Raw genomic sequence first — 25,753 nt, forward strand, 5'->3', positions numbered from 1 at the left:
TGACTTATGTCCACAGTGACACAATCTTAACTTAACATTAAACTTAACTAATTTAACCACAAAACTAAGAAAAATATATATAAACTATCCATATACAAAATAATTAACCTTACTAGCATAATAAGAAATAACAATGACAGGATGGATAATGAGAACCTTCAAAACTAGGGAGGCCAAGCCCATGATGACACTCTTCAGGTCACTTGTTCTATCTAGGCTGGAATATTGCTGCACACTAACAGCACCTTTCAAGGCAGGTGAAATTAAATCTTCATCAGAGTACAAAACAAATTCTGGCCACAAAATAGAGCGAAACACCAACGTCAAAGACCTGGGAGTGATCATGTCGGAGGATCTCACCTTCAAGGACCATAACATTGTATCAATCGCATCTGCTAGAAAAATGACAGGATGGATAATGAGAACCTTCAAAACTAGGGAGGCCAAGCCCATGATGACACTCTTCAGGTCACTTGTTCTATCTAGGCTGGAATATTGCTGCACTCTAACAGCACCTTTCAAGGCAGGTGAAATTGCTGACCTAGAAAATGTACAGAGAACCTTCACGGCGTGCATAACGGAGATAAAACACCTCAATTACTGGGAGCGCTTGAGGTTCCTAAACCTGTATTCCCTGGAACGCAGGAGGGAGAGATACATGATTATATACACCTGGAAAATCCTAGAGGGACTAGTACCGAACTTGCACACGAAAATCACTCACTACGAAAGCAAAAGACTTGGCAGACGATGCGCCATCCCCCCAATGAAAAGCAGGGGTGTCACTAGCACGTTAAGAGACCATACAATAAGTGTCAGGGGCCCGAGACTGTTCAACTGCCTCCCAGCACACATAAGGGGGATTACCAACAGACCCCTGGCAGTCTTCAAGCTGGCACTGGACAAGCACCTAAAGTCAGTTCCTGATCAGCCGGGCTGTGGCTCGTACGTTGGTTTGCGTGCAGCCAGCAGCAACAGCCTGGTTGATCAGGCGCTGATCCACCAGGAGGCCTGGTCACAGACCGGGCCGCGGGGGCGTTGACCCCCGGAACTCTCTCCAGGTAAACTCCAGGTATACATACATATATATACATATATACATATACATATACATATATACATATACATACATATATATACATATATACATATACATACATATATATACATATTCCTTGTATTTCTCTGTATTATGTTCAAATTAATAAATAAATAAATAAATTTCAATTTGGAACGAATCATTTAGTCGAATATTTTGGTACATTCCTGTAGTTCTTTTAAAACTTTCTTAAACTTGTTAGTAGATTTATTTAGGTACAGGTACATATAAATACAATTATTATACCTAGTAACAATTGTGTAAATTACTTATGATAACCCAAAATAGTCTGAGAGAGTTTATATTAATTATTTGGTCAAATATTAAGGTGATCGATAATTCACTCTTAAAACGGTCAATAGTACGTGAGTTAGTCGTGTTTATATTGTGGATATAATAAGAAACTTAACCTTACTTCGCCAGAGGTAGATACTGGTCTGAAATGTCTTTGTTTCTTTATTTAGCTAAGTTCATATACAAAGTGTCTGGGATCTATCCCCGGCACGGGTGGAAGTCTACCTACTTGGAGTAAGTTTATTTCTAGGGTGGCCCGTGGCCTGGTTGGCAAAGCTCTGACTTCACACGCTGAGGGTCTGGGTTCGATCCCGGGAGAGGGTGGAAAAATTGGGTGTAATTCCTTACACCTGCTGTCTTTGTTCGCTCATCATTAAAATAGGTACCTGGGTGTTAGTGGACTGGTGTGGGTCACATCCTGGGTGTTAGTGGACTGGTGTGGGTCACGTCCTGGGTGTTAGTGGACTGGTGTGGGTCACATCCTGGGTGTTAGTGGACTGGTGTGGGTCACATCCTGGGTGTTAGTGGACTGGTGTGGGTCACATCCTGGGTGTTAGTGGACTGGTGTGGGTCACATCCTGGGTGTTAGTGGACTGGTGTGGGTCACATCCTGGGTGTTAGTGGACTGGTGTGGGTCACATCCTGGGTGTTAGTGGACTGGTGTGGGTCACATCCTGGGTGTTAGTGGACTGGTGTGGGTCACATCCTGGGTGTTAGTGGACTGGTGTGGGTCACATCCTGGGTGTTAGTGGACTGGTGTGGGTCACATCCTGGGTGTTAGTGGACTGGTGTGGGTCACATCCTGGGTGTTAGTGGACTGGTGTGGGTCACATCCTGGGTGTTAGTGGACTGGTGTGGGTCACATCCTGGGTGTTAGTGGACTGGTGTGGGTCACATCCTGGGTGTTAGTGGACTGGTGTGGGTCACATCCTGGGTGTTAGTGGACTGGTGTGGGTCACATCCTGGGTGTTAGTGGACTGGTGTGGGTCACATCCTGGGTGTTAGTGGACTGGTGTGGGTCACATCCTGGGTGTTAGTGGACTGGTGTGGGTCACATCCTGGGTGTTAGTGGACTGGTGTGGGTCACACCCTGGGTGTTAGTGGACTGGTGTGGGTCACATCCTGGGTGTTAGTGGACTGGTGTGGGTCACATCCTGGGTGTTAGTGGACTGGTGTGGGTTACATCCTGGGTGTTAGTGGACTGGTGTGGGTCACATCCTGGGTGTTAGTGGACTGGTGTGGGTCACATCCTGGGTGTTAGTGGACTGGTGTGGGTCACATCCTGGGTGTTAGTGGGCTGGTGTGGGTCACATCCTGGGTGTTAGTGGACTGGTGTGGGTCACATCCTGGGTGTTAGTGGACTGGTGTGGGTCACATCCTGGGTGTTAGTGGACTGGTGTGGGTCACATCCTGGGTGTTAGTGGACTGGTGTGGGTGACATCCTGGGTGTTAGTGGACTGGTGTGGGTCACATCCTGGGTGTTAGTGGACTGGTGTGGGTCACATCCTGGGTGTTAGTGGACTGGTGTGGGTGACATCCTGGGTGTTAGTGGACTGGTGTGGGTCACATCCTGGGTGTTAGTGGACTGGTGTGGGTCACATCCTGGGTGTTAGTGGACTGGTGTGGGTCACATCCTGGGTGTTAATGGACTGGTGTGGGTCACATCCTGGGTGTTAGTGGACTGGTGTGGGTCACATCCTGGGTGTTAGTGGACTGGTGTGGGTCACATCCTGGGTGTTAGTGGACTGGTGTGGGTCACATCCTGGGTGTTAGTGGACTGGTGTGGGTCACATCCTGGGTGTTAATGGACTGGTGTGGGTCACATCCTGGGTGTTAGTGGACTGGTGTGGGTCACATCCTGGGTGTTAGTGGACTGGTGTGGGTCACATCCTGGGTGTTAGTGGACTGGTGTGGGTCACATCCTGGGTGTTAGTGGACTGGTGTGGGTCACATCCTGGGTGTTAGTGGACTGGTGTGGGTCACATCCTGGGTGTTAGTGGACTGGTGTGGGTCACATCCTGGGTGTTAGTGGACTGGTGTGGGTGACATCCTGGGTGTTAGTGGACTGGTGTGGGTCACATCCTGGGTGTTAGTGGACTGGTGTGGGTCACATCCTGGGTGTTAGTGGACTGGTGTGGGTCACATCCTGGGACAAAACTGACATAATTTACGGGAAATGCTCAACATAACAAGTGACTTTCTATATAGTAGTATGTCATTGGTGTGAGCTATGGTCTGTATAAGTTGTGTCAGGTACTGCTAGTAAATATAGGTATTATTATTATTATTATTATTATTATTATTATTATTATTATTATTATGTCATTGGTGTGAGCTATGGTCTGTATAAGTTGTGTCATGTACTGCTAGTAAATATAGGTATTATATCAATACTGTACTGTACTGTAACAGCCTGGTTGATCAGGCTCTGATCCACCAGGAGGCCTGGTCACAGACCGGGCCGCGGGGGCATTGACCCCCGGAACTGTCTCCAGGTAAACTCCAGGTACTGTACTGTACTCACCTATGTCTGGTTGCAAGGGGTCGATTCACAGCTCCTGCATATACTTAAGTTGCTATTTGTTAAGTGTACCACATAAGTAGACAGCACTGTACTACATGGTACTAAAGGTGATATTTCTTAATGTACCATTTAAGCGAATATTTTAATAATAATTACAGTTTAATAAGGATGACTGATAAGTGGTACAGCAGATTCAGTTTTTATTAATTCAATAGAGATTATGTAGCGTTCATGATGGTGGTTTTGAGGGGACATGAGCTAGAGTTCGTCACGAACACGCTGGCAGGAGATTCATCTTGTAAAAACTTGCATTTGTGGTCACAGTGGTGGCCCATGCTAACCTCCCTATGATGAATAAACATACCTAGTTTGATGACTTATTATAACCAGCTGGCCCAGTTGTTAACACACTGGCCTGGTCTTACCACTCACCTGCCATGGGTTCTAACCCCACTAGTACCCTGAATATTTGAAACTCACCAGAAAAACTATTCCTTAGTGAATATAAATGAATATCACTATACCTGGTCACAGGTATAGTGGCCTGATCACAGGCCGGGCAGCGGGGGCGTTGACCCCCGGAACTCTCTCCAGGTAGACTCGTGTGTTCACGTCACTTACACTTCTCTTAGTGTTATCCAGGTGGGTAAGTTACATATATGTTACTGGGCACAACCACTGTGAAAAATAGTGTAATTCCAAGTGCTTTCGTGATTTCTCACATTATTAAGGAACTAGGAAAAGGATCATCAAATATTTGTTTTTTTTACAGTTCCTTGATAATGTGATAAATCACGAAATCGCTTGGAATTTCACTATTTTTGTCACAGTGTTGTTGTACCTAAACAAACTTACTAAGTTAACAATATGTAACTTACTCCAGCCAAAAGGATGATAAGCCTTGTAACCGATCACATAAATTATATTCTCCACTTATAACACAGATTAACATCGTTATATAACAACGATAATACGAAAAGTTAGATGTACCGTATTTTCTGGCATATAAGGCGCGCCTTATATGCCGGAAAATAAGGTATATAAGGGACTTCTTTATTTAGCATAGAAAGTCTTGGTAAATCAACCTGCGTCTTATATGCTAAGAGTCAAGGGTAGACTTTGTGTTAGGTTTAACATACTGCTATGATACCTCTGTTGTGCGTCTTATATGCCGGAGAATACGATTTATGCCAGATTTAAGGTGTAAGGAGGAAGTAACCAGCTTAGGGAGTGAGGAAGATTGTGTAGGAGAAGAGCAGGAGTAAACTGGAGAGAAAAAGACGCTCCCTCTACAGAAGACGACGAAGAGTCACTGAGCTCCTCAGGAGTGCTAGAATATCTGATACACGAAAGGAGGCGCTGACCAGGGAAGTGGAAACTATCGAACTTAAGCTAAATGACTTCTACAGGAACCAGGAGAGGCAGGAGGAGCTTAAAGCTATTAGTGAAATTGAAAGAAATTCAAAATATTTCTTTTCATATGCCAAAAACAAGGCAAATACCACATCTAGTATCGGGCCCTTACTCAGACAGGATGGGACTTACACAGATGACAACAAGGAAATGAGTGAAATATTGAAATCCCAGTACGACTCTGTGTTTAGTGAACCACTAATCGGTCTGAGGATCGACGACCCAAATGATTTCTTCATGAATGAGCCTCAAAACTCCATAAATGTAGATTTCCGACATTACCCTAACTCCGATAGATTTCGAAAAAGCCATTGACAACATGCCTATGCACTCAGCCCCGGGCCCAGACTCGTGGAACTATGTTTTCATTAAGAACTGCAAGAAACCCCTCTCGCGTGCCCTACGTACACTATGGAGGAGGAGCTTGGACATGGGTGAAATTCCACAGTCACTTAAAACAAAGGATATAGCCCCACTCCATAAAGGTGGCAGCAAAGCATTAGCTAAGAACTATAGACCAATAGCTCTGACGTCCCACATCATAAAAATCTTCGAAAGAGTGCTAAGAAGCAGGATTGCAAATCACCTGGATTCCCAAAATCTGCACAATCCAGGGCAACATGGGTTCAGGGCAGGTCGCTCCTGCCTCTCACAACTACTGGATCACTATGATATAGCCTTGGATGCACTGGAAGAAAATCAAAATGCAGATGTAATATACACAGACTTTGCAAAAGCATTTGACAAATGCGATCATGGCGTAATAGCCCATAAAATACGTGCTAAAGGAATAACTGGGAAAGTGGGGAGATGGATCTTCAACTTCCTAACAAATCGAACACAAAGAGTAGTGGTCAACAGAGTTAAATCGGAGGCTGCCATAGTGAAGAGCTCTGTTCCACAAGGCACAGTACTCGCCCCCATCTTATTCCTTATCCTCATATCAGACATAAACAGAGATATACACCACAGCACCGTATCATCCTTTGCGGATGATACTAGGATCTGCATGAGGTTGTCATCTGCTGAGGACGCGGTTAACCTCCAAGAAGATATAAACAAAGTTTTCCAGTGGGCAACGGTAAACAATATGATGTTCAATGAGGACAAATTCCAACTACTCCGTTATGGAAAACTGGAGGAGATAATAACTAGAACAGAGTATACTACTGACTCCGGCCATACAATAGAGCGGAAAAATAATGTAAGGGACCTGGGAGTAGTAATGTCTGAGGATCTCACTTTCAAGGATCACAACAGTGCCACGATCGCACGTGCAAAGAAAATGATAGGATGGATAATGAGAATTTTCAAAACGAGAGATGCCAAGCCCATGATGATCCTTTTCAAATCACTTGTTCTCTCTAGGCTGGAATACTGCTGTACATTAACATCTCCATTCAAAGCAGGTGAAATCGCAGATCTAGAGAGTGTACAGAGATCCTTTACTGCACGTATAAGTTCTGTCAAGCACCTTAACTACTGGGAACGCTTGGAAGCACTTGACTTGTACTCGTTGGAACGCAGGAGGGAGAGATATATCATAATCTACACTTGGAAAATCTTGGAAGGAATGGTCCCAAATCTGCACACAGAAATCACTCCCTACGAAAGTAAAAGACTGGGCAGGCGATGCAAAATGCCCCCAATAAAAAGTAGGGGCGCCATTGGTCTAAGGGAAAACACCATAAGTGTCCGGGGCCCAAAACTGTTCAACAGCCTCCCATCAAGCATTAGGGGAATTGCCAATAAACCCCTGGCTGCCTTCAAGAGAGAGCTGGACAGATACCTAAAGTCAGTGCCGGATCAGCCGGGCTGTGGCTCGTACGTTGGACTGCGTGCGGCCAGCAGTAACAGCCTAGTTGATCAGGCCCTGATCCATCGGGAGGCCTGGTCATGGACAGGACCGCGGGGGCGTTGATCCCCGGAATAACCTCCAGGTAACCTCCAGGAGAGAATAATGTGAAGGCGCAGGGGCGTTTTGTGTGTGTGTACTCACCTAGTTGTACTCACCTAGTTGAGGTTGCGGGGGTCGAGTCCGAGCTCCTGGCCCCGCCTCTTCACTGATCGCTACTAGGTCACTCTCCCCGAGCCGTGAGCTTTATCATACCTCTGCTTAAAGCTATGTATGGATCCTGCCTCCACTACATCGCTTCCCAAACTATTCCACTTACTGACTACTCTGTGGCTGAAGAAATACTTCCTAACATCCCTGTGTGTGTGTGTGTGTGTGTGTGTGTGTGTGTGTGTGTGTGTGTGTGTGTGTGTGTGTGTGTGTGTGTGTGTGTGTGTGTGTGTGTGTGTGTATGTGTGCGTGTCAGGCAGCGTGTGTGGGAGGTGAGGTAGAGTGTGTGTGTGAGAGGTGAGAGGTGAGGTACTTGCTGTACAGTCATGGACACTTTCCAGGTAAGTGTTCCCTCGTGAAGGTACCAAGTGTATTTAGCTATTACCACTCAAGTAACACACCCTCAATAATAATAATAATAATAATAATAATAATAATAATAATAATAATAATAATAATAATAATAATAATAATATCAGTATATGATACAACTTATACAGACCATAGCTGACATCAGTGACATACTGCTATATAGAAAGTCCCTTGTTATGTTGAGCATTTCCCGCATATTAGGTTCTGTCCCCAGGATGCCACCCACACCAGTCCACTAACACCCAGGTACCTACTTCCTCTGTGGTTGTATTGTATCACCCACAGTATGGTTGTATCACCCACAGTGTGGTTTTATCACCTATAGTGTGGTTGTATCACCCACATTGTGGTTGTAACACCCACAGGGAACGGTTAAAGGCCCTTGATCTGTATTCTCTGGAAAGCAGGCGAGAGAAATACATGATATACACTTGGAAAATCGTAGAGGGATTAGTACCAAACTTGCACACGAAAATCACTCACTATGAAAGCATAAGTCTCGTCAGGAGATGTAACATTCCCACAATGAACAGCAGGGGCGCCACGAGTACACTGAGAGACAACACAATAAGTGTTAGGGGCCCAAGACTGTTCAATTACCTCCCAGCATACAGAAGGGGGGGATTACCAATAGACCCCTGGTTGTCTTCAAGACTCCTCTTCAAGACCCCTGACTGTCTTCAAGACCCCTGGCTGTCTTCAAGACCCCTGGGTGTCTTCAAGACCCCTGGCTGTCTTCAAGACCCCTGGCTGTCTTCAAGACTCCTGGCTGTCTTCAAGACCCCTGGCTGTCTTCAAGACCCCTGGCTGTCTTCAAGACCCCTGGCTGTCTTCAAGACCCCTGGCTGTCTTCAAGACCCCTGGCTGTCTTCAAGACCCCTGGCTGTCTTCAAGACCCCTGGTTATCTTCAAGACCCATGACTGTCTTCAAGACCCCTGGTTATCTTCAAGACCCCTGACTGTCTTCAAGACCCCTGACTGTCTTCAAGACCCTTGACTGTCTTCAAAACCCCTGGTTGTCTTCAAGACCCCTGACTGTCTTCAAGACCCCTGGCTGTGTTCAAGACCCCTGGCTGTGTTTAAGACCCCTGGCTGTCTTCAAGACCCCTGACTGTCTTCAAAACCCCTGGCTGTCTTCAAGACCCCTGGCTGTCTTCAAGACCCCTGGTTATCTTCAAGACCCATGACTGTCTTCAAGACCCCTGGCTGTCTTCAAGACCCCTGGCTGTCTTCAAGACCCCAGGTTATCTTCAAGACCCCTGGCTGTCTTCAAGACCCCTGGCTGTCTTCAAGACCCCTGGCTACCTTCAAGAGTGAGCTGGACAGACACCTAAAGTCAGTACCTGATCAGCCAGGCAGTGGTTCCTATGTCGGTTTACGTGCAGCCAGCAGTAACAGCCTGGATAATCAGACCCTGATCCACCACGAGGCCTGGTCATGGACCAGACCACGGGGGCGTTGACCCCCGAAACCCTCTCCAGGTAAACTCCAGGTATACTCCAAGTATTATCTACTACACCGTTTAGTACACGAATAGATGTAGGTTTAAATCCTATCTGCTACGCATATGTTATTAATAAGGCTGAAATTCGTTTGTATATTATGTCAAAATAATTCTATTAAAATCTAGGCTCTTTCTAGTTACTTTTCAAATGTTATGGACACTAATATACTGTATGACTCACGAAATCGTAATGACACGATTACAAACAAACCAAACCCCGGCCGGGATTGAACCCGCGGTCAATCCCGGCAACGGGCTGGAGTTTTGAGACTCTCTGACCGCGGGTTCAATCCCGACCGGGGTATGGTTAATGTACTGTATATATGTAATGACCAATATGTCGTATTTACTGGAATCAGTGTGTATGTTGTGGAATGTGTACGTGGAAAGTGGGCAGGGACTGTGTACGTGTACGTGTGTGTGTCTGTACGTGGGGGGTCAGACGTCGATATATGATCAATGGAGCACTGAGAATCACCTGACCTGGTGATGGTGCTAATGGTGGTGGTAATAGTGGTAGTGGTGGTGGTACTAGTGGTAGTGGTGGTGGTTGTAGTGGTAATGGTGGTGGTTGTGGTGGTAGTGGTTGTAGTAATGGTGGTAGAGAGGGAAGCTCTGGTCGTGACACTGAGGAATATACTAGACGAGAATATACGTATATATATATACATAAATACACCGTGGAACACTGGTGGTGGGGAGGGAACCTGATCCAACACTTGCTACAACAATACTAAACTCAATACTCAAAATACACTAACATAAACACCCCAGAATATAGATTTGGAAACGAAGCCGAAGGTTTGGTACACCAATGCAAGCGGAATAACCAATAAGTGTGAAGAGTGGCACGGAAGAATCAAGGATGCATCCCCAGACATCATAGCTCTCAAGGAAACCAAGCTCGTGGGAGTAGTAACAGATGCCATCTTTCCAACTGGATATCAGATGCTGACGAAAGATAGAGGGAATAGAGGGGGTGGAGGAGCTGCACTGTTTATCGAAAACCAGTGGAGTTTTGAGAAGTTGGAATAGACAGAAGGGAAGCAAGGGACTACATACTAGGAACACTTCAGACTGGAGGTCACAAGGTGGTGATTGCAGTGATGTACAATGCACCACAGAACAGCAGGAGCAACAGAGAGATGGTTGACACACTAGTTGAGGTGGTTAGAAGGGCCCAAGTGGGGCAGGGAAAAACTACTAGTTATAGGTGATTTCAATTACAAGGAAATCGACTGGGAAAACCTTAAGCCACAAGGGGCACTAAAAATGTGGAGAAGTATGATGTTGGAGATGGTACTGGAAAACCTCCAGCGTCAACATGTTAGGGACACTACCCGAGAGGAGAGAACGAACTGTGACGGACGGGATTCCACAGGGGTCAGTTCTAGTGTACGTGAACGACATGACGGAAGGGATAGACTCAGAAGTGTCCCCTTTTGTAGACGGTGTGAAGTTAATGGAAGAATTCAATCGGATGGGATCATGTAGGACTAAAAAGAAATCTGGACAGGCTTCAAGCCTGGTCCAGCAACTGGCTCCTGGAGTTCAATCCCACCAAGTGCAAAGTCATGAAGATCGGGGAAGGTCAAAGCAGACCGCAGACAGAGTACAGGATAGGGGGGCTCAAGACTACAAACCTCACTCAAGTAAAAGGATCTTGGGGTGAGTATAATGTCGAGCACATCTCCTGAGGCGTACATCAACCAGGTAACTGCTACAGCATCCGGGCGCCTGGCAAACCTAGGAATAGCATTTCTACACCTTAGTAAGGAATCAGTCTGGAGCCCACACCTTGTCAAGCACGTCAGGAAATTAGAGAAAGTGCAGAGTTTGCAACAAGACTAGTCCTGAAGCTAAGGGGCATGTCTTACGAGGAGAGGTTAAGGGAAATCGGCCTGACGACACTGGAGGACAGGAGGGTCAGGGGAGACATGATAACGACATACAAAATACTGCGTGGAATATACAAAGTGGACAGAGACAGGATGTTCCAGAGATTGGACACAGCAACAAGGTGCCACAGTTGGAAGTTGAAGACACAAGTGAATCACAGGGATGTTAGGAAGTATTTCTTCAGTCAAAGAGTTGTCAGGAAGTGGAATAGTCTGGGAAGTGATGTAGTGGAGGCAGGATCCATACATAGCTTTAAGACGAGGTATGACAAAGCTCATGGAGCAGAGAGAGAGAGGACTTAGTAGCGATCAGTGAAGAGGTGGGGCCAGGAGCTGTGAGTGACCCCAGCAACCATAATTAGGTGAGTATACACTCACAAACACCTCACTGTTTCCCTGTCACCAGTAACTAACAACAAACACTTGATCAATACCACTCACACGTGTTCAGTCACACGTGTTCAGTCACACGTGTTCACTCACACGTGTTCACTCACACGTGTTCACTCACATGTGTTCACTCACATGTGTTCAAACACGTGCTCACATGTGGTTATACACACATGGTCACACACGTGGTCACACAGTGTATAAACAAACTTTTATACCTCAGTGTATATACACTGAGGTGTATCCCTCTCAGTGTATATACACTGAGGTGTATCCCTCTCAGTGTATATACACTGAGAGGTGTATCCCTCTCAGTGTATATACACTGAGGTGTATCCCTCTCAGTGTATATACACTGAGAGGTGTATCCCTCTCAGTGTATATACACTGAGAGGTATATCCCTCTCAGTGTATATACACTGAGAGGTGTATCCCTCTCAGTGTATATACACTGAGAGGTGTATTCCTCTCAGTGTATATACACTGAGAGGTATATCCCTCTCAGTGTATATACACTGAGAGATGTATCCCTCTCAGTGTATATACACTGAGAGGGATACACCTCAGTGTATATACACTGAGAGGTATATCCTTCTCAGTGTATATACACTGACACTTTAATCAATACTTTAGTTATGAAAGTATTCTCGTCTCTTGACGTTACTAATGACGTATAATAATATCTACAATGTTTGACGCCTCACTTGACGTTACTAATGGGTGGTGTTAGGCTGGAATGCTCGTCATTACGTCAGTGCTGGGTTATTGTAAGGTCTGTTTATCAAGCGTCTTCCACAGGTGAATGACCTTTACGTCATATGTATTATAGATCCCCCTGTTGTTGGCAGCCAGATGTATATAGATTTAAGAGAAAAGTAAACTTTACTGTGTGTGTGTGTGTGTGTACTCACCTATTTGTGGTTGCAGGGGTCGAGTCCTAGCTCCTGGCCCCGCCTCTTCACCGGTTGCTACTGGGCCCTCTCTCTCCCCGCTCCATGAGCTTTATCAAACCTCGTCTTAAAACTGTGTATGGTTCCTGCCTCCACTACGTCATTTTCTAGGCTATTCCACTGCCTTACAACTCTATGACTGAAGAAATACTTCCTAATATCTCTCTGACTCATTTGTGTCTTCAACTTCCAATTGTGGCCTCTTGTTTCTGTGTCCCCTCCCTGGAACATCCTGTCCTTGTCCACCTTGTCTATTCCACGCAGTATTTTATATGTCGTTATCATGTCTCCCCTGACCCTCCTGTCCTCCAGTGTCGTCAGGCCGATTTCCCTTAATCTTTCTTCATAGGACATTCCCCTTAGCTCTGGAACTGTGTGTGTGTGTGTGTGTGTGTGTGTGTGTGTGTGTGTGTGTGTGTGTGTGTGTGTGTGTGTGTGTGTGTGTGTGTGTGTGTGTGTGTGTGTGTGTGCCACAAGTCAAGACCAACACCCCAGTATTCCCCAGGGAACCATCGCCTTCAACCCAGCCTGTGACCCGGAGAAGTCAAGCAAGAAACTCCGGAAGGCCATGAAAGGCATTGGAACTGACGCTAGGGTCATCATACAGGAGCTGACCACCCATCAAAACATACAGCGTCAGGAGATCGTTGAGAAATACAAGGACCTGTATGGACGGGTGAGTTCCCAGTTCTCATTAATCTCTACGTATGAGTTAATTGATAAGACACTTAGGTAACTATATTCCGATACGTTCCTCCTACACAGTAGGCTTCTCCAGCTCATTAACTTGGCCTCAAAGGCATAAGAGAATGTAGGAATGGACGGCTACGTTCAGTTATCGGTTGTAAAAATGTGGAACAAGACACGTACAATTCAGGATATTTATTACAGGCAACATTTCGCCAAGATTGCTTCTTCAGTCCTAAGTTGGGTACATGGACACCGACGCATCTACTGTGACATTTTACCGTAGCAACGTTTCACACTCCAGGAGCTTTAGGTACAGGTACACTCAGTTACACAAATTATACATGGTGACATGTGTGTAAATTACTCGCCATTTAACCCAAGAATGTTAGAGACTTGTGGCTATTGCGGTTCTTGAAGACACTTTGTCTTCAAGATGGATGTAGTTCTTCTTACTTTGCTCTTAATAGGACCTAAGTCTGGGTTCTTCGCCATCCATAGGACCTAATTTAGTGTTCGGCTTCTTTGGGACCTAATCCTGAATTCTTGGCCCTTGGCAGGACCTGAGGAAAGACCTGATGGACGAGTTGGGAGGGACCTTTGAGGAAGCGGTATTAGCTCTTCTGGACAGCCCTAACGACCTGTTGGTAAATGCCCTTAACAAAGCCTTGAAGGTAAGGTTGCCCATCTTGCCCTGCTATGCCCCTTGCCCTAACTCATTTCTATCTTTACAACTTACAGAGCAATCACTCTCTGCAGAGCACCTGCTGCCCTTATTCGCTCATCAGTAAATAGGCACCTGGGTGTTAGTTGCTTGATGTGGGTGGCATCCTGGGGAAGGAGAGGAAAGTCCTCAGTGGAAATAAGCCAGGAAGGTTGACCTCTCTGGGTTACCCTGGGTTAGCAACCCTCCCCGGCAAATATTTTGTGGGTTTGGGTTTGAGGACCTGCCTAGTAAGAGCCAGTAGGCCCATATTGGGCATGTTCTTAAACTGGGCAAGTAGGCCCATACTAGACAGGTCCTCAAACCCAACCTAGTATGGGCCTGTAGGCCCATACTAGGTCTATGTTCTTAACGTTCTTCTTGGTCTCCAACAGGGCCATGGAACAGATGAAAAGACTCTCATAGACATTCTATGTTGCCTCACTCCGGACGAGTTAGAGTCACTCAGAGATCATTACAGAAGAAGTGAGTAACAGAGAGAGAGAGAGAGAGAGAGAGAGAGAGAGAGAGAGAGAGAGACGCACGCCTCAGACATTACCAATGCCTCCCCTTAAAGACTCGCTTGTGAATAATGAATAAATGGTTTAGAAAAGTGACAAATAGTTGAAAATGGTAAACAATACCGACAAGTTGAAGACTAAGACACATGTGCAACAGTTAGGTACTATCTTTATTGATGAAACGTTTCGCCTGCACAGCAGGCGCTTTCAGATACAAAGGCAGCAGTGATAATGAAACAATGATGATGTAATCAATCCATCAACATTGGAGAAACAGTATTTGAGGTGGTCAGTCCCTCAGTCTGGAGAAGAGTTCAGCACCATGGTCTGGAACAAGGTGGTCAGTCCCTCAGCCTGGAGAAGAGTTCAGCACCATGGTCTGGAACAAGGTGGCCAGTTCCCCAGTCTGGAGAAGAGTTCAGCACCATGGTCTGGAACAAGGTGGCCAGTTCCCCAGTCTGGAGAAGAGTTCAGCACCATGGTCTGGAACAAGGTGGCCAGTTCCCCAGTCTGGAGAAGAGTTCAGCTCCATGGTCTGGAACAAGGTGGTCAGTCCCTCAGCCTGGAGAAGAGTTCAGCACCATGGTCTGGAACAAGGTGGCCAGTTCCCCAGTCTGGAGAAGAGTTCAGCACCATGGTCTGGAACAAGGTGGCCAGTTCCCCAGTCTGGAGAAGAGTTCAGCACCATGGTCTGGAACAAGGTGGCCAGTTCCCCAGTCTGGAGAAGAGTTCAGCACCATGGTCTGGAACAAGGTGGTCAGTCCCTCAGTCTGGAGAAGAGTTCAGCTCCATGGTCTGGAACAAGGTGGTCAGTCCCTCAGTCTGGAGAAGAGTTCAGCACCATGGTCTGGAACAAGGTGGTCAGTCCCTCAGCCTGGAGAAGAGTTCAGCTCCATGGTCTGGAACAAGGTGGTCAGTCCCTCAGTCTGGAGAAGAGTTCAGCACCATGGTCTGGAACAAGGTGGTCAGTCCCTCAGCCTGGAGAAGAGTTCAGCACCATGGTCTGGAACAAGGTGGTCAGTCCCTCAGCCTGGAGAAGAGTCCAGCTCCATGGTCTGGAACAAGGTGGTCAGTCCCTCAGCCTGGAGAAGAGTCCAGCACCATGGTCTGGAACAAGGTGGTCAGTTCCTCAGCCTGGAGAAGAGTCCAGCTCCATGGTCTGGAACAAGGTGGTCAGTCCCTCAGCCTGGAGAAGAGTCCAGCACCATGGTCTGGAACAAGGTGGTCAGTCCCTCAGCCTGGAGAAGAGTTCAGCACCATGGTCTGGAACAAGGTGGTCAGTCCCTCAGCCTGGAAAAGAGTTCAGCTCCATGGTCTGGAACAAGGTGGTCAGTCCCTCAGCCTGAAGAAGGGTTCAGCTCCATGGTCTGGAACAAGGTGGTCAGTCCCTCAGTCTGGAGAAGAGTTCAGCTCCAAGGTCTGGAACAAGATGGTCAGTCCCTCAGCCTGAAGAAGGGTTCAGCTCCATGGTCTGGAACAAGGTGGTCAGTCCCTCAGCCTGAAGAAGGGTTCAGCTCCATGGTCTGGAACAAGGTGGTCAGTCCCTCAGCCTGAAGAAGAGTTCAGCACCATGGTCTGAAACAAGGTGGTCAGTCCCTCAGCCTGGAGAAGAGTTCAGAACCATGGTCTGGAACAAGGTGGTCAGTCCCTCAGCCTGGAAAAGAGTTCAGCTCCATGGTCTGGAACAAGGTGGTCAGTCCCTCAGCCTGGAGAAGAGTTCAGCACCATGGTCTGGAACAAGGTGGTCAGTCCCCCAGTCTGGAGAAGAGTTCAGCTCCATGGTCTGGAACAAGGTGGTCAGTCCCTCAGCCTGAAGAAGGGTTCAGCTCCATGGTCTGGAACAAGGTGGTCAGTCCCTCAGTCTGGAGAAGACTTCAGCTCCAAGGTCTGGAACAAGATGGTCAGTCCCTCAGCCTGAAGAAGGGTTCAGCTCCATGGTCTGGAACAAGGTGGTCAGTCCCTCAGCCTGAAGAAGGGTTCAGCTCCATGGTCTGGAACAAGGTGGTCAGTCCCTCAGCCTGGAGAAGAGTCCAGCTCCATGGTCTGGAACAAGGTGGTCAGTCCCTCAGCCTGGAGAAGAGTCCAGCACCATGGTCTGGAACAAGGTGGTCAGTTCCTCAGCCTGGAGAAGAGTTCAGCACCATGGTCTGGAACAAGGTGGTCAGTCCCTCAGCCTGGAAAAGAGTTCAGCTCCATGGTCTGGAACAAGGTGGTCAGTCCCTCAGCCTGAAGAAGGGTTCAGCTCCATGGTCTGGAACAAGGTGGTCAGTCCCTCAGTCTGGAGAAGAGTTCAGCTCCAAGGTCTGGAACAAGATGGTCAGTCCCTCAGCCTGAAGAAGGGTTCAGCTCCATGGTCTGGAACAAGGTGGTCAGTCCCTCAGCCTGAAGAAGGGTTCAGCTCCATGGTCTGGAACAAGGTGGTCAGTCCCTCAGCCTGAAGAAGAGTTCAGCACCATGGTCTGAAACAAGGTGGTCAGTCCCTCAGCCTGGAGAAGAGTTCAGAACCATGGTCTGGAACAAGGTGGTCAGTCCCTCAGCCTGGAAAAGAGTTCAGCTCCATGGTCTGGAACAAGGTGGTCAGTCCCTCAGCCTGGAGAAGAGTTCAGCACCATGGTCTGGAACAAGGTGGTCAGTCCCCCAGTCTGGAGAAGAGTTCAGCTCCATGGTCTGGAACAAGGTGGTCAGTCCCTCAGCCTGAAGAAGGGTTCAGCTCCATGGTCTGGAACAAGGTGGTCAGTCCCTCAGTCTGGAGAAGAGTTCAGCTCCAAGGTCTGGAACAAGATGGTCAGTCCCTCAGCCTGAAGAAGGGTTCAGCTCCATGGTCTGGAACAAGGTGGTCAGTCCCTCAGCCTGAAGAAGGGTTCAGCTCCATGGTCTGGAACAAGGTGGTCAGTCCCTCAGCCTGAAGAAGAGTTCAGCACCATGGTCTGAAACAAGGTGGTCAGTCCCTCAGCCTGGAGAAGAGTTCAGAACCATGGTCTGGAACAAGGTGGTCAGTCCCTCAGCCTGGAAAAGAGTTCAGCACCATGGTCTGGAACAAGATGGTCAGTCCCTCAGCCTGAAGAAGGGTTCACCTCCATGGTCTGGAACAAGGTGGTCAGTCCCTCAGCCTGGAAAAGAGTTCAGCACCATGGTCTGGAACAAGGTGGTCAGTCTCTTAGACTGGAAAAGAGTCCAGCTCCATGGTCTGGAACAAGGTGGCCAGTCCCTCAGCCTGAAGAAGAGTTCAGCACCATGGTCTGAAACAAGGTGGTCAGTCCCTCAGCCTGAAGAAGAGTTCAGCACCATGGTCTGAAACAAGGTGGTCAGTCCCTCAGCCTGGAGAAGAGTTCAGCACCATGGTCTGGAACAAGATGGTCAGTCCCTCAGCCTGGAGAAGAGTTCAGCACCATGGTCTGGAACAAGATGGTCAGTCCCTCAGCCTGGAGAAGAGTTCAGCACCATGGTCTGGAACAAGATGGTCAGTCCCTCAGCCTGGAGAAGAGTTCAGCTCCATGGTCTGGAGCAAAGTGGTCAGTCCCTCAGCCTGGAGAAGAGTTCAGCTCCATGGTCTGGAACAAAGTGGTCAGTCCCTCAGCCTGGAAAAGAGTTCAGCTCCATGGTCTGGAACAAGGTGGCCAGTTCCTCAGCCTGGAGAAGAGTTCAGCACCATGGTCTGGAACAAGGTGGCCAGTTCCTCAGCCTGGAGAAGAGTTCAGCACCATGGTCTGGAACAAGGTGGCCAGTTCCTCAGCCTGGAGAAGAGTTCAGCACCATGGTCTGGAACTAGGTGGCCAGTTCCTCAGCCTGGAGAAGAGTTCAGCACCATGGTCTGGAACAAGGTGGTCAGTCCCTCAGCCTGGAGAAGAGTTCAGCACCATGGTCTGGAACAAGGTGGCCAGTCCCTCAGCCTGGAGAAGAGTTCAGCACCATGGTCTGGAACAAGGTGGTCAGTCCCTCAGCCTGGAGAAGAGTTCAGCACCATGGTCTGGAACAAGGTGGCCAGTTCCTCAGCCTGGAGAAGAGTTCAGCACCATGGTCTGGAACAAGGTGGTCAGTCCCTCAGCCTGGAGAAGAGTCCAGCTCCATGGTCTGGAACAAGGTGGTCAGTCCCTCAGCCTGGAGAAGAGTTCAGCACCATGGTCTGGAACAAGGTGGTCAGTCCCTCAGCCTGGAGAAGAGTTCAGCACCATGGTCTGGAACAAGGTGGTCAGTTCCTCAGCCTGGAGAAGAGTTCAGCACCATGGTCTGGAACAAGGTGGTCAGTCCCTCAGCCTGGAGAAGAGTTCAGCTTCATGGTCTGGAACAAGGTGGTCAGTCCCTCAGTCTGGAGAAGAGTTCAGCTCTATGGTCTGGAACAAGGTGGTCAGTCCCTCAGCCTGGAGAAGAGTTCAGCACCATGGTCTGGAACAAGGTGGTCAGTCCCTCAGCCTGGAGAAGAGTTCAGCTCTATGGTCTGGAACAAGGTGGTCAGTCCCTCAGCCTGGAGAAGAGTTCAGCACCATGGTCTGGAACAAGGTGGTCAGTCCCTCAGCCTGGAGAAGAGTTCAGCTCCATGGTCTGGAACAAGATGGTCAGTCCCTCAGCCTGGAGAAGAGTTCAGCTCCATGGTCTGGAACAAGGTGGTCAGTCCCTCAGCCTGGAGAAGAGTTCAGCTCCATGGTCTGGAACAAGGTGGTCAGTCCCTCAGCCTGGAGAAGAGTTCAGCTCCATGGTCTGGAACAAGGTGGTCAGTCCCTCAGCCTGGAGAAGAGTTCAGCTCCATGGTCTGGAACAAGGTGGTCAGTCCCTCAGCCTGGAGAAGAGTTCAGCTCCATGGTCTGGAACAAGGTGGTCAGTCCCTCAGCCTGGAGAACAGTTCAGCTCCATGGTCTGGAACAAGGTGATCAGTCCCTCAGCCTGGAGAACAGTTCAGCTCCATGGTCTGGAACAAGGTGGTCAGTCCCTCAGCCTGGAGAAGAGTTCAGACCATGAAGCTGAACCCTTCTCCAGGCTGAGGGACTGACCACCTTGTTCCAGACCATGGTGCTGAACCCTTCTCCAGGCTGAGGGACTGACCACCTTGTTCCAGACCATGGTGCTGAACTCTTCTCCAGACTGAGGGACTGACCACCTTGTTCCAGACCATGGTGCTGAACTCTTCTCCAGACTGAGGGACTGACCACCTTGTTCCAGACCATGGTGCTGAACTCTTCTCCAGACTGAGGGACTGACCACCTCAAATACTGTGTCTCCAAGGTTGATGGATTGATTACATAAGAACATAAGAATGAAGGAACACTGGCCCATACAAGGCAGGTCCTTATCAAAACCACAACTACCCAAGAATTTACTCCCATACCATTTTTAAATCTAAATTGATCAAACTTAAATCCGTTATTCCTGGTTCTTACCTGATTCGATAGCCTCAGTATTTTATTAATATCGCCTTTGTTTATGCCCGTATCCCCTTTGTTTCATTACCACTGCTGCCTTTGTATCTAATGGAGCTTACTGGGTATGGGAAATGTTGCATCTATAAAGATACCTAACTGTTTCACGTGTCTTAATTTTTACCCTCTCGTGTCATGATGTTCAACTGCCTCCCAGCATACATAAGGGGGATTACCAATAGACCCCTGGGTGTCTTCAAGACCCCTGGGTGTCTTCAAGACCCCTGGGTGTCTTCAAGACCCCTGGGTGTCTTCAAGACCCCTGGTTGTCTTCAAGACCCCTGGGTGTCTTCAAGACCCCTGGGTGTCTTCAAGACCCCTGGGTGTCTTCAAGACCCCTGGGTGTCTTCAAGACCCCTGGGTGTCTTCAAGACCCCTGGGTGTCTTCAAGACACCTGGGTGTCTTCAAGACCCCTGGTTGTCTTCAAGACCCCTGGTTGTCTTCAAGAACCCTGGCTGTCTTCAAGACCCCTGGATGTCTTCAAGACGGCACTGGACGCACCTAAAGTCAGTACCTGACCAACCGGGCTGTGGTTCGTATATCAGTTTGCGTGTGGCCAGCAGTAACAGCCTGGTTGATCAGACCCTGATCCACCACGAGGCCTGGTCTCAGGCCGAACCGCGGGGTATACTCCAGGTATACTCCGGGGTAAACCAGCGAACGATGTCTTCAAATAAGTCTTTTTTCCGTACTACCTACAGACTTCAACACCGACCTGGACGACGACCTGCAGAACGACCTGTCAGGGGACTTCAAGATGTTGATGTGTAGTCTTGTAGCTGCTGGCAGGAACGAGGACCAGACTGTGGACCCGGCCACTGCAGCCACTGACGCCCAGGTTGGTCTGTAGAAGAAAGTTAAGACACTTGTGCAACATCTGGGTATCATATTGTAGACGTTTCGCCATCCAGTGGCTTTATCAATACAGATTCTTGGACATAACTGGAAGACAGTAGAACTATGTACAGAAGATGAGGTAATCAGTCCCTCAGCCTTGGAGGTGGTGTTCACAGCACCGTGGTTGTAGAGATTCTGAAGCACAGGTAAGGAGACTGGTGCTTATATAGGTGTCAGTGGATAGGGACGTGTAGCAGACGAGGACATAGTTACTGGTAGGTGGGATTCCCCAGTGGAAGTAAGTCCTTCCCAAATTGATGGGTTAGTTGTAGAAGTCGTGAAGAAGGTCATGTAGATGTAATCTGAACCAAGATACCATGATGTTGTAGTGCCTGACAAGTTGTGCAAGACAGGTATGCAATACCGACAAGATGCAAGTTAAGACACTTGTGCCACTGGATGGCGAAACGTCTACAATAAGATACCCAGATGTTGCACAAGTGTCTTAACTTTCATCTTGTCGGTATTGCATACCTGTCTTGCACAATTGGTCTGTAGAACGTGAGAATAGAGGAACACTGTAGAAGGCCTACTGGCCCATACATGGCAGGTCCTTATCAAAATAACCACTACCCAAAGGTACCCAAGAATTTGTTTTTGCACCCCAGGCACCAACCAAACCCAGTCCCTCCCACTCATATATGTCACAGAGGGTACCCAGGGTCGTAGCTTCTATCACCCTACTCGGAAGATTGTTCCACGCATCCACAACTCTGAAAATCAGTACGTACCTATGTCCTTTCTAAATCTAAACTGATCTAACTTAAATCCCTTATTTCTGGTTGTTACTTGATTCGATATCCTCAGCATTTTATTAATATCGCCTTCGTTAACGTCCAGCGTCCACTTATATACTAAGTAAGACACATGTGCAACAGTCAGGTATCTTTATTCCACAATGTTTCGCCTACACAGTAGGATTTTTCAGTCATGAGAAAATAAAAATGGTATACCTAAGATACCTAACTGTTCCATATGTGTCTAATTTTCATCTCGTCGGTATTGTCTACCATTTATATATACCTAGAAGTAAGTCTCATCTAGGGGTAAAGTGCCTAAGAATCTTCAGAGTTATACTGGGTTATTAAGGCTGTGAAACAGGGGTTACTAATCGAAATATTGTTCTGAGTCTTGTCTGTTCTGTGGTGCAGACACTGTACGATGCTGGGGTTGGCAAGAACAGTGAGACAGATGAGGAAGAATTTATCAGACTCTTCAACAACCGCAGCTTCCCACAGCTAAAGGAAACCTTTGAAGAATACCAGAAGCTCTCTGGGTCGCCCATAGAGGATGCTGTCAGTCAGGAGTTCTCAGGGGACATCAAGACAGGATTACTGGCTATTGGTGAGGCTGGAATATTAATGTCTATTACTAACTACAAGAGGAGAGTTATGGGTAATGGTATGGTGATACAGACAAGATATGGTGAAAGACACACGGGCGGGGATAAAACACTCGATGAGAGAGTTATAAAACTTGTATTTGTGGTCACAGTGGTGGCTTATGCTAACCTTCCTATAGTGTATAAATATACCTACTTGGATTAATCTTATTGTAGCCAGCTGGTCCAGTGGCTAGCGCGTCGGTCTGGAGTTTTGTGACTCTCTGATCACCTAACTGTGGTTGCATGGGTCGATCCATAGCTCCTGGCTCCACCATGTGTGTGTGTGTGTACTCACCTAACTGTGATTGCATGGGTCGATTCATAGCTCCTGGCTCCACCGTGTGTGTGTGTGTACTCACCTAACTGTGATTGCATGGGTCGATTCATAGCTCCTGGCACCACCATGTGTGTATGTACTCACCTAACTGTGATTGCATGGGTCGATTCATAGCTCCTGGCTCCACCGTGTGTGTGTGTGTACTCACCTAACTGTGATTGCATGGGTCGATTCATAGCTCCTGGCTCCACCATGTGTGTGTGTGTGTACTCACCTAACTGTGATTGCATGGGTCGATTCATAGCTCCTGGCTCCACCGTGTGTGTGTGTGTACTCACCTAACTGTGATTGCATGGGTCGATTCATAGCTCCTGGCACCACCATGTGTGTATGTACTCACCTAACTGTGATTGCATGGGTCGATTCATAGCTCCTGGCTCCACCGTGTGTGTGTGTGTACTCACCTAACTGTGATTGCATGGGTCGATTCATAGCTCCTGGCTCCACCATGTGTGTGTGTGTGTACTCACCTAACTGTGATTGCATGGGTCGATTCATAGCTCCTGGCTCCACCGTGTGTGTGTGTGTACTCACCTAACTGTGATTGCATGGGTCGATTCATAGCTCCTGGCTCCACCATGTGTGTGTGTGTGTGTACTCACCTAACTGTGATTGCATGGGTCGATTCATAGCTCCTGGCACCACCATGTGTGTATGTACTCACCTAACTGTGATTGCATGGGTCGATTCATAGCTCCTGGCACCACCATGTGTGTATGTACTCACCTAACTGTGATTGCATGGGTCGATTCACAGCTCCTGGCACCACCATGTGTGTATGTACTCACCTAACTGTGATTGCATGGGTCGATTCACAGCTCCTGGCACCACCATGAGTGTGTGTACTCACCTAACTGTGGTTGCAGGGGTCGTGTGTGTATATTGTGTTTATAACGAGTGTATATTACATAAAGTACATACATAATGCGTTGTATTTCAGTGCAGAGAGTTAAGGATCCTCTTGGCTTCTTCTGTGAGCGACTCAACACCACCATGGAAGGTCCTGGTACTGATGATACCACTCTTATACGACTCCTGGTATCACGCTCTGAGGTCAGCAACCACACACGCTATCTTAATAACCCATCCTATAGTAGTAGTGGTAGTAGTGGTAGTAGTGGTAGTAGTAGTGGTAGTAGTAGTAGTAGTAGTAGTGGTAGTAGTAGTAGTAGTGGTAGTAGTAGTAGTAGTAGTAGTGGTGGTGGTGGTGGTGGTGGTAGTAGTAGTAGTAGTGGTGGTGGTGGTAGTAGTAGTAGTAGTAATACTAGTAGTAGTAGTAGTAGTAGTAGTAGTAGTAGTAGCAGTGGTGGTAGTAGTGGTAACATTTACTGGACATATGGCCCACGTAATCACCCACCAAAAACTATGAAAGCAACAGAGATAAAATTAACAAATTAACATTAATATACCAAGTTAAAACAACTAACATCACTTATAAACCCCAATAATGTTAAAAGTAACCTCAGACTCCCCCCGAGGTCCCTACAGGCACCTCGGTAATTATTAATTCACGACAGATGAAAAAGTGGTGGAACAGTGAGTAGGGTGAGGAAAATAGGGGGTAGGAGAAGACAGCAATATATATTTAGGAACATAAGAAGGAACACTGCAGCAGGCCTACTGGATTATGCGAGGCAGGTCCAATTCTCCCACCGGCTTAAGCTAATGCCTTGACCTAGTGAGGTCAAACACGTTACCCGGCATCCGACCTAGCAGCACAAGCTAGTCAGGTCCAACTCACACCCACCCATACCCACTCATGTATTTATCTAACCTATTTTTAAAACTGCACAATGTCTTAGCTTCTATGACGGTACCAGTACTTGATGCAACTTATACAGACCATAGCTCATACCAATGACATACTACTATATAGAAAGTCACTTGTTATGTTGAGCATTTCCCGTAAATTATGTCAGTTTTGTCCCAGGATGTGACCCACACCAGTCCACTAACACCCAGGATGTGACCCACACCAGTCCACTAACACCCAGGATGTGACCCACACCAGTCCACTAACACCCAGGATGTGACCCACACCAGTCCACTAACACCCAGGATGTGACCCACACCAGTCCACTAACACCCAGGATGTGACCCACACCAGTCCACTAACACCCAGGATGTGACCCACACCAGTCCACTAACACCCAGGATGTGACCCACACCAGTCCATGTATTGAGAAGTGAGAGCATATTCACCACCACCTGTGTGCTGACTCGTACCTCCTTGTACTTACAGATAGACCTGGCGAGCATCAAGACAAAGTACCAGGAGATGTATCAGACCGAGCTGGCGGAGGCTGTTAAGGATGATACCAGAGGACAGTACCAGAATATGCTCCTGGCTATTATCGGTACCTAAACTAATACTGTACTGAAGCTGGGGTCAAGCTCCAGGCTGGGGGTCAAGCTCCAGGCTGGGGGTTAAGACCCAGGCTGGGGGTCAAGACCCAGGCTGGGGGTCAAGACCCAGGCTGGGGGTCAAGACCCAGGCTGGGGGTCAAGACCCAGGCTGGGGGTCAAGACCCAGGCTGGGGGTCAAGACCCAGGCTGGGGGTCAAGACCCAGGCTGGGGGTCAAGACCCAGGCTGGGGGTCAAGACCCAGGCTGGGGGTCAAGACTCAGGCTGGGGGTCAAGACCCAGGCTGGGGTCAGGACCCAGGCCGGGGTCAGGATCCAAACTGGGGTCAGGATCCAAACTGGGGTCAGGATCCAAGCTGGGGTCAGGACCCAGGCTGGAGGTCAAGACCCAGGCTGGGGTCAGGACCCAGGCCGGGGTCAGGATCCAAGCTGGGGTCAGGACCCAGGCTGGGGTCAGGACCAAGGCTGGGGTCAGGACCCAGGCTGGGGTCCCTAACCTTTCTTACCTTAACCTAGCCTACCTTAACCTACCTTACCTTAACCTAGCCTACCCTAACCTACCTTACCCTAACCTAGCCTACCCTAACCTACCTTACCATAACCTAGCTTTCCCTAACCTAGCCTACCCTAAACTACCTTACCCTAACCTAGCTTACCCTAACCTACCCTAACCTACCTTACCTTAACCTAGCTTACCCTAACCTAGCCTAACCTAACCTACCTTACCTTAACCTAGTCTACCCTAACCTACCTTATCTTAACCTAGCCTACCCTAACCTACCTTACCCTAACCTAGCTTACCCTAATCCACCTTACCTTAACCTAGCTTACCCTAACCTACCTTACCTTAGCCTAGCTTACCCTAACCTACCTAACCTTAACCTAGCTTACCCTAACCTACCTTACCTTAACCTACCTTACCTTAACCTACCTTACCTT

At 48.0% G+C, this 25,753-nt stretch overlaps 2 protein-coding genes across 3 annotated transcripts in view; one reads left to right on the plus strand and one right to left on the minus strand.

The window, feature by feature from the left end:
* Bap60 (Brahma-associated protein 60) overlaps positions 1 to 25,753 on the minus strand; it is a 74,795-nt gene that overhangs the window by 31,586 nt on the left and 17,456 nt on the right. The window contains exon 1 of one of the 2 annotated variants that reach the window (XM_070105132.1): positions 20,548 to 20,666. The exons of the other annotated variant lie outside the window; for it this stretch is intronic. The gene's annotated coding sequence lies outside the window, so the exon portion shown is untranslated. Of the gene's footprint in view, positions 1 to 20,547; positions 20,667 to 25,753 lie in introns of those variants that run through there. 2 annotated transcript variants of the gene reach the window in all.
* On the plus strand, positions 7,579 to 24,936 carry LOC128704960 (annexin-B12). Its single transcript, XM_070105134.1, has 8 exons — positions 7,579 to 7,736; positions 13,015 to 13,185; positions 13,757 to 13,870; positions 14,295 to 14,385; positions 20,534 to 20,670; positions 21,881 to 22,073; positions 23,391 to 23,503; positions 24,693 to 24,936. The coding sequence occupies exons 1-8, from the start codon at positions 7,722 to 7,724 to the stop codon at positions 24,813 to 24,815; spliced, it is 957 nt and encodes a 318-aa protein (XP_069961235.1). The 5' UTR covers positions 7,579 to 7,721; the 3' UTR covers positions 24,816 to 24,936.

This window comes from Cherax quadricarinatus, chromosome 97 (genome assembly GCF_038502225.1).
Source record: "Cherax quadricarinatus isolate ZL_2023a chromosome 97, ASM3850222v1, whole genome shotgun sequence".
Classification (NCBI taxonomy): domain Eukaryota; kingdom Metazoa; phylum Arthropoda; class Malacostraca; order Decapoda; family Parastacidae; genus Cherax; species Cherax quadricarinatus.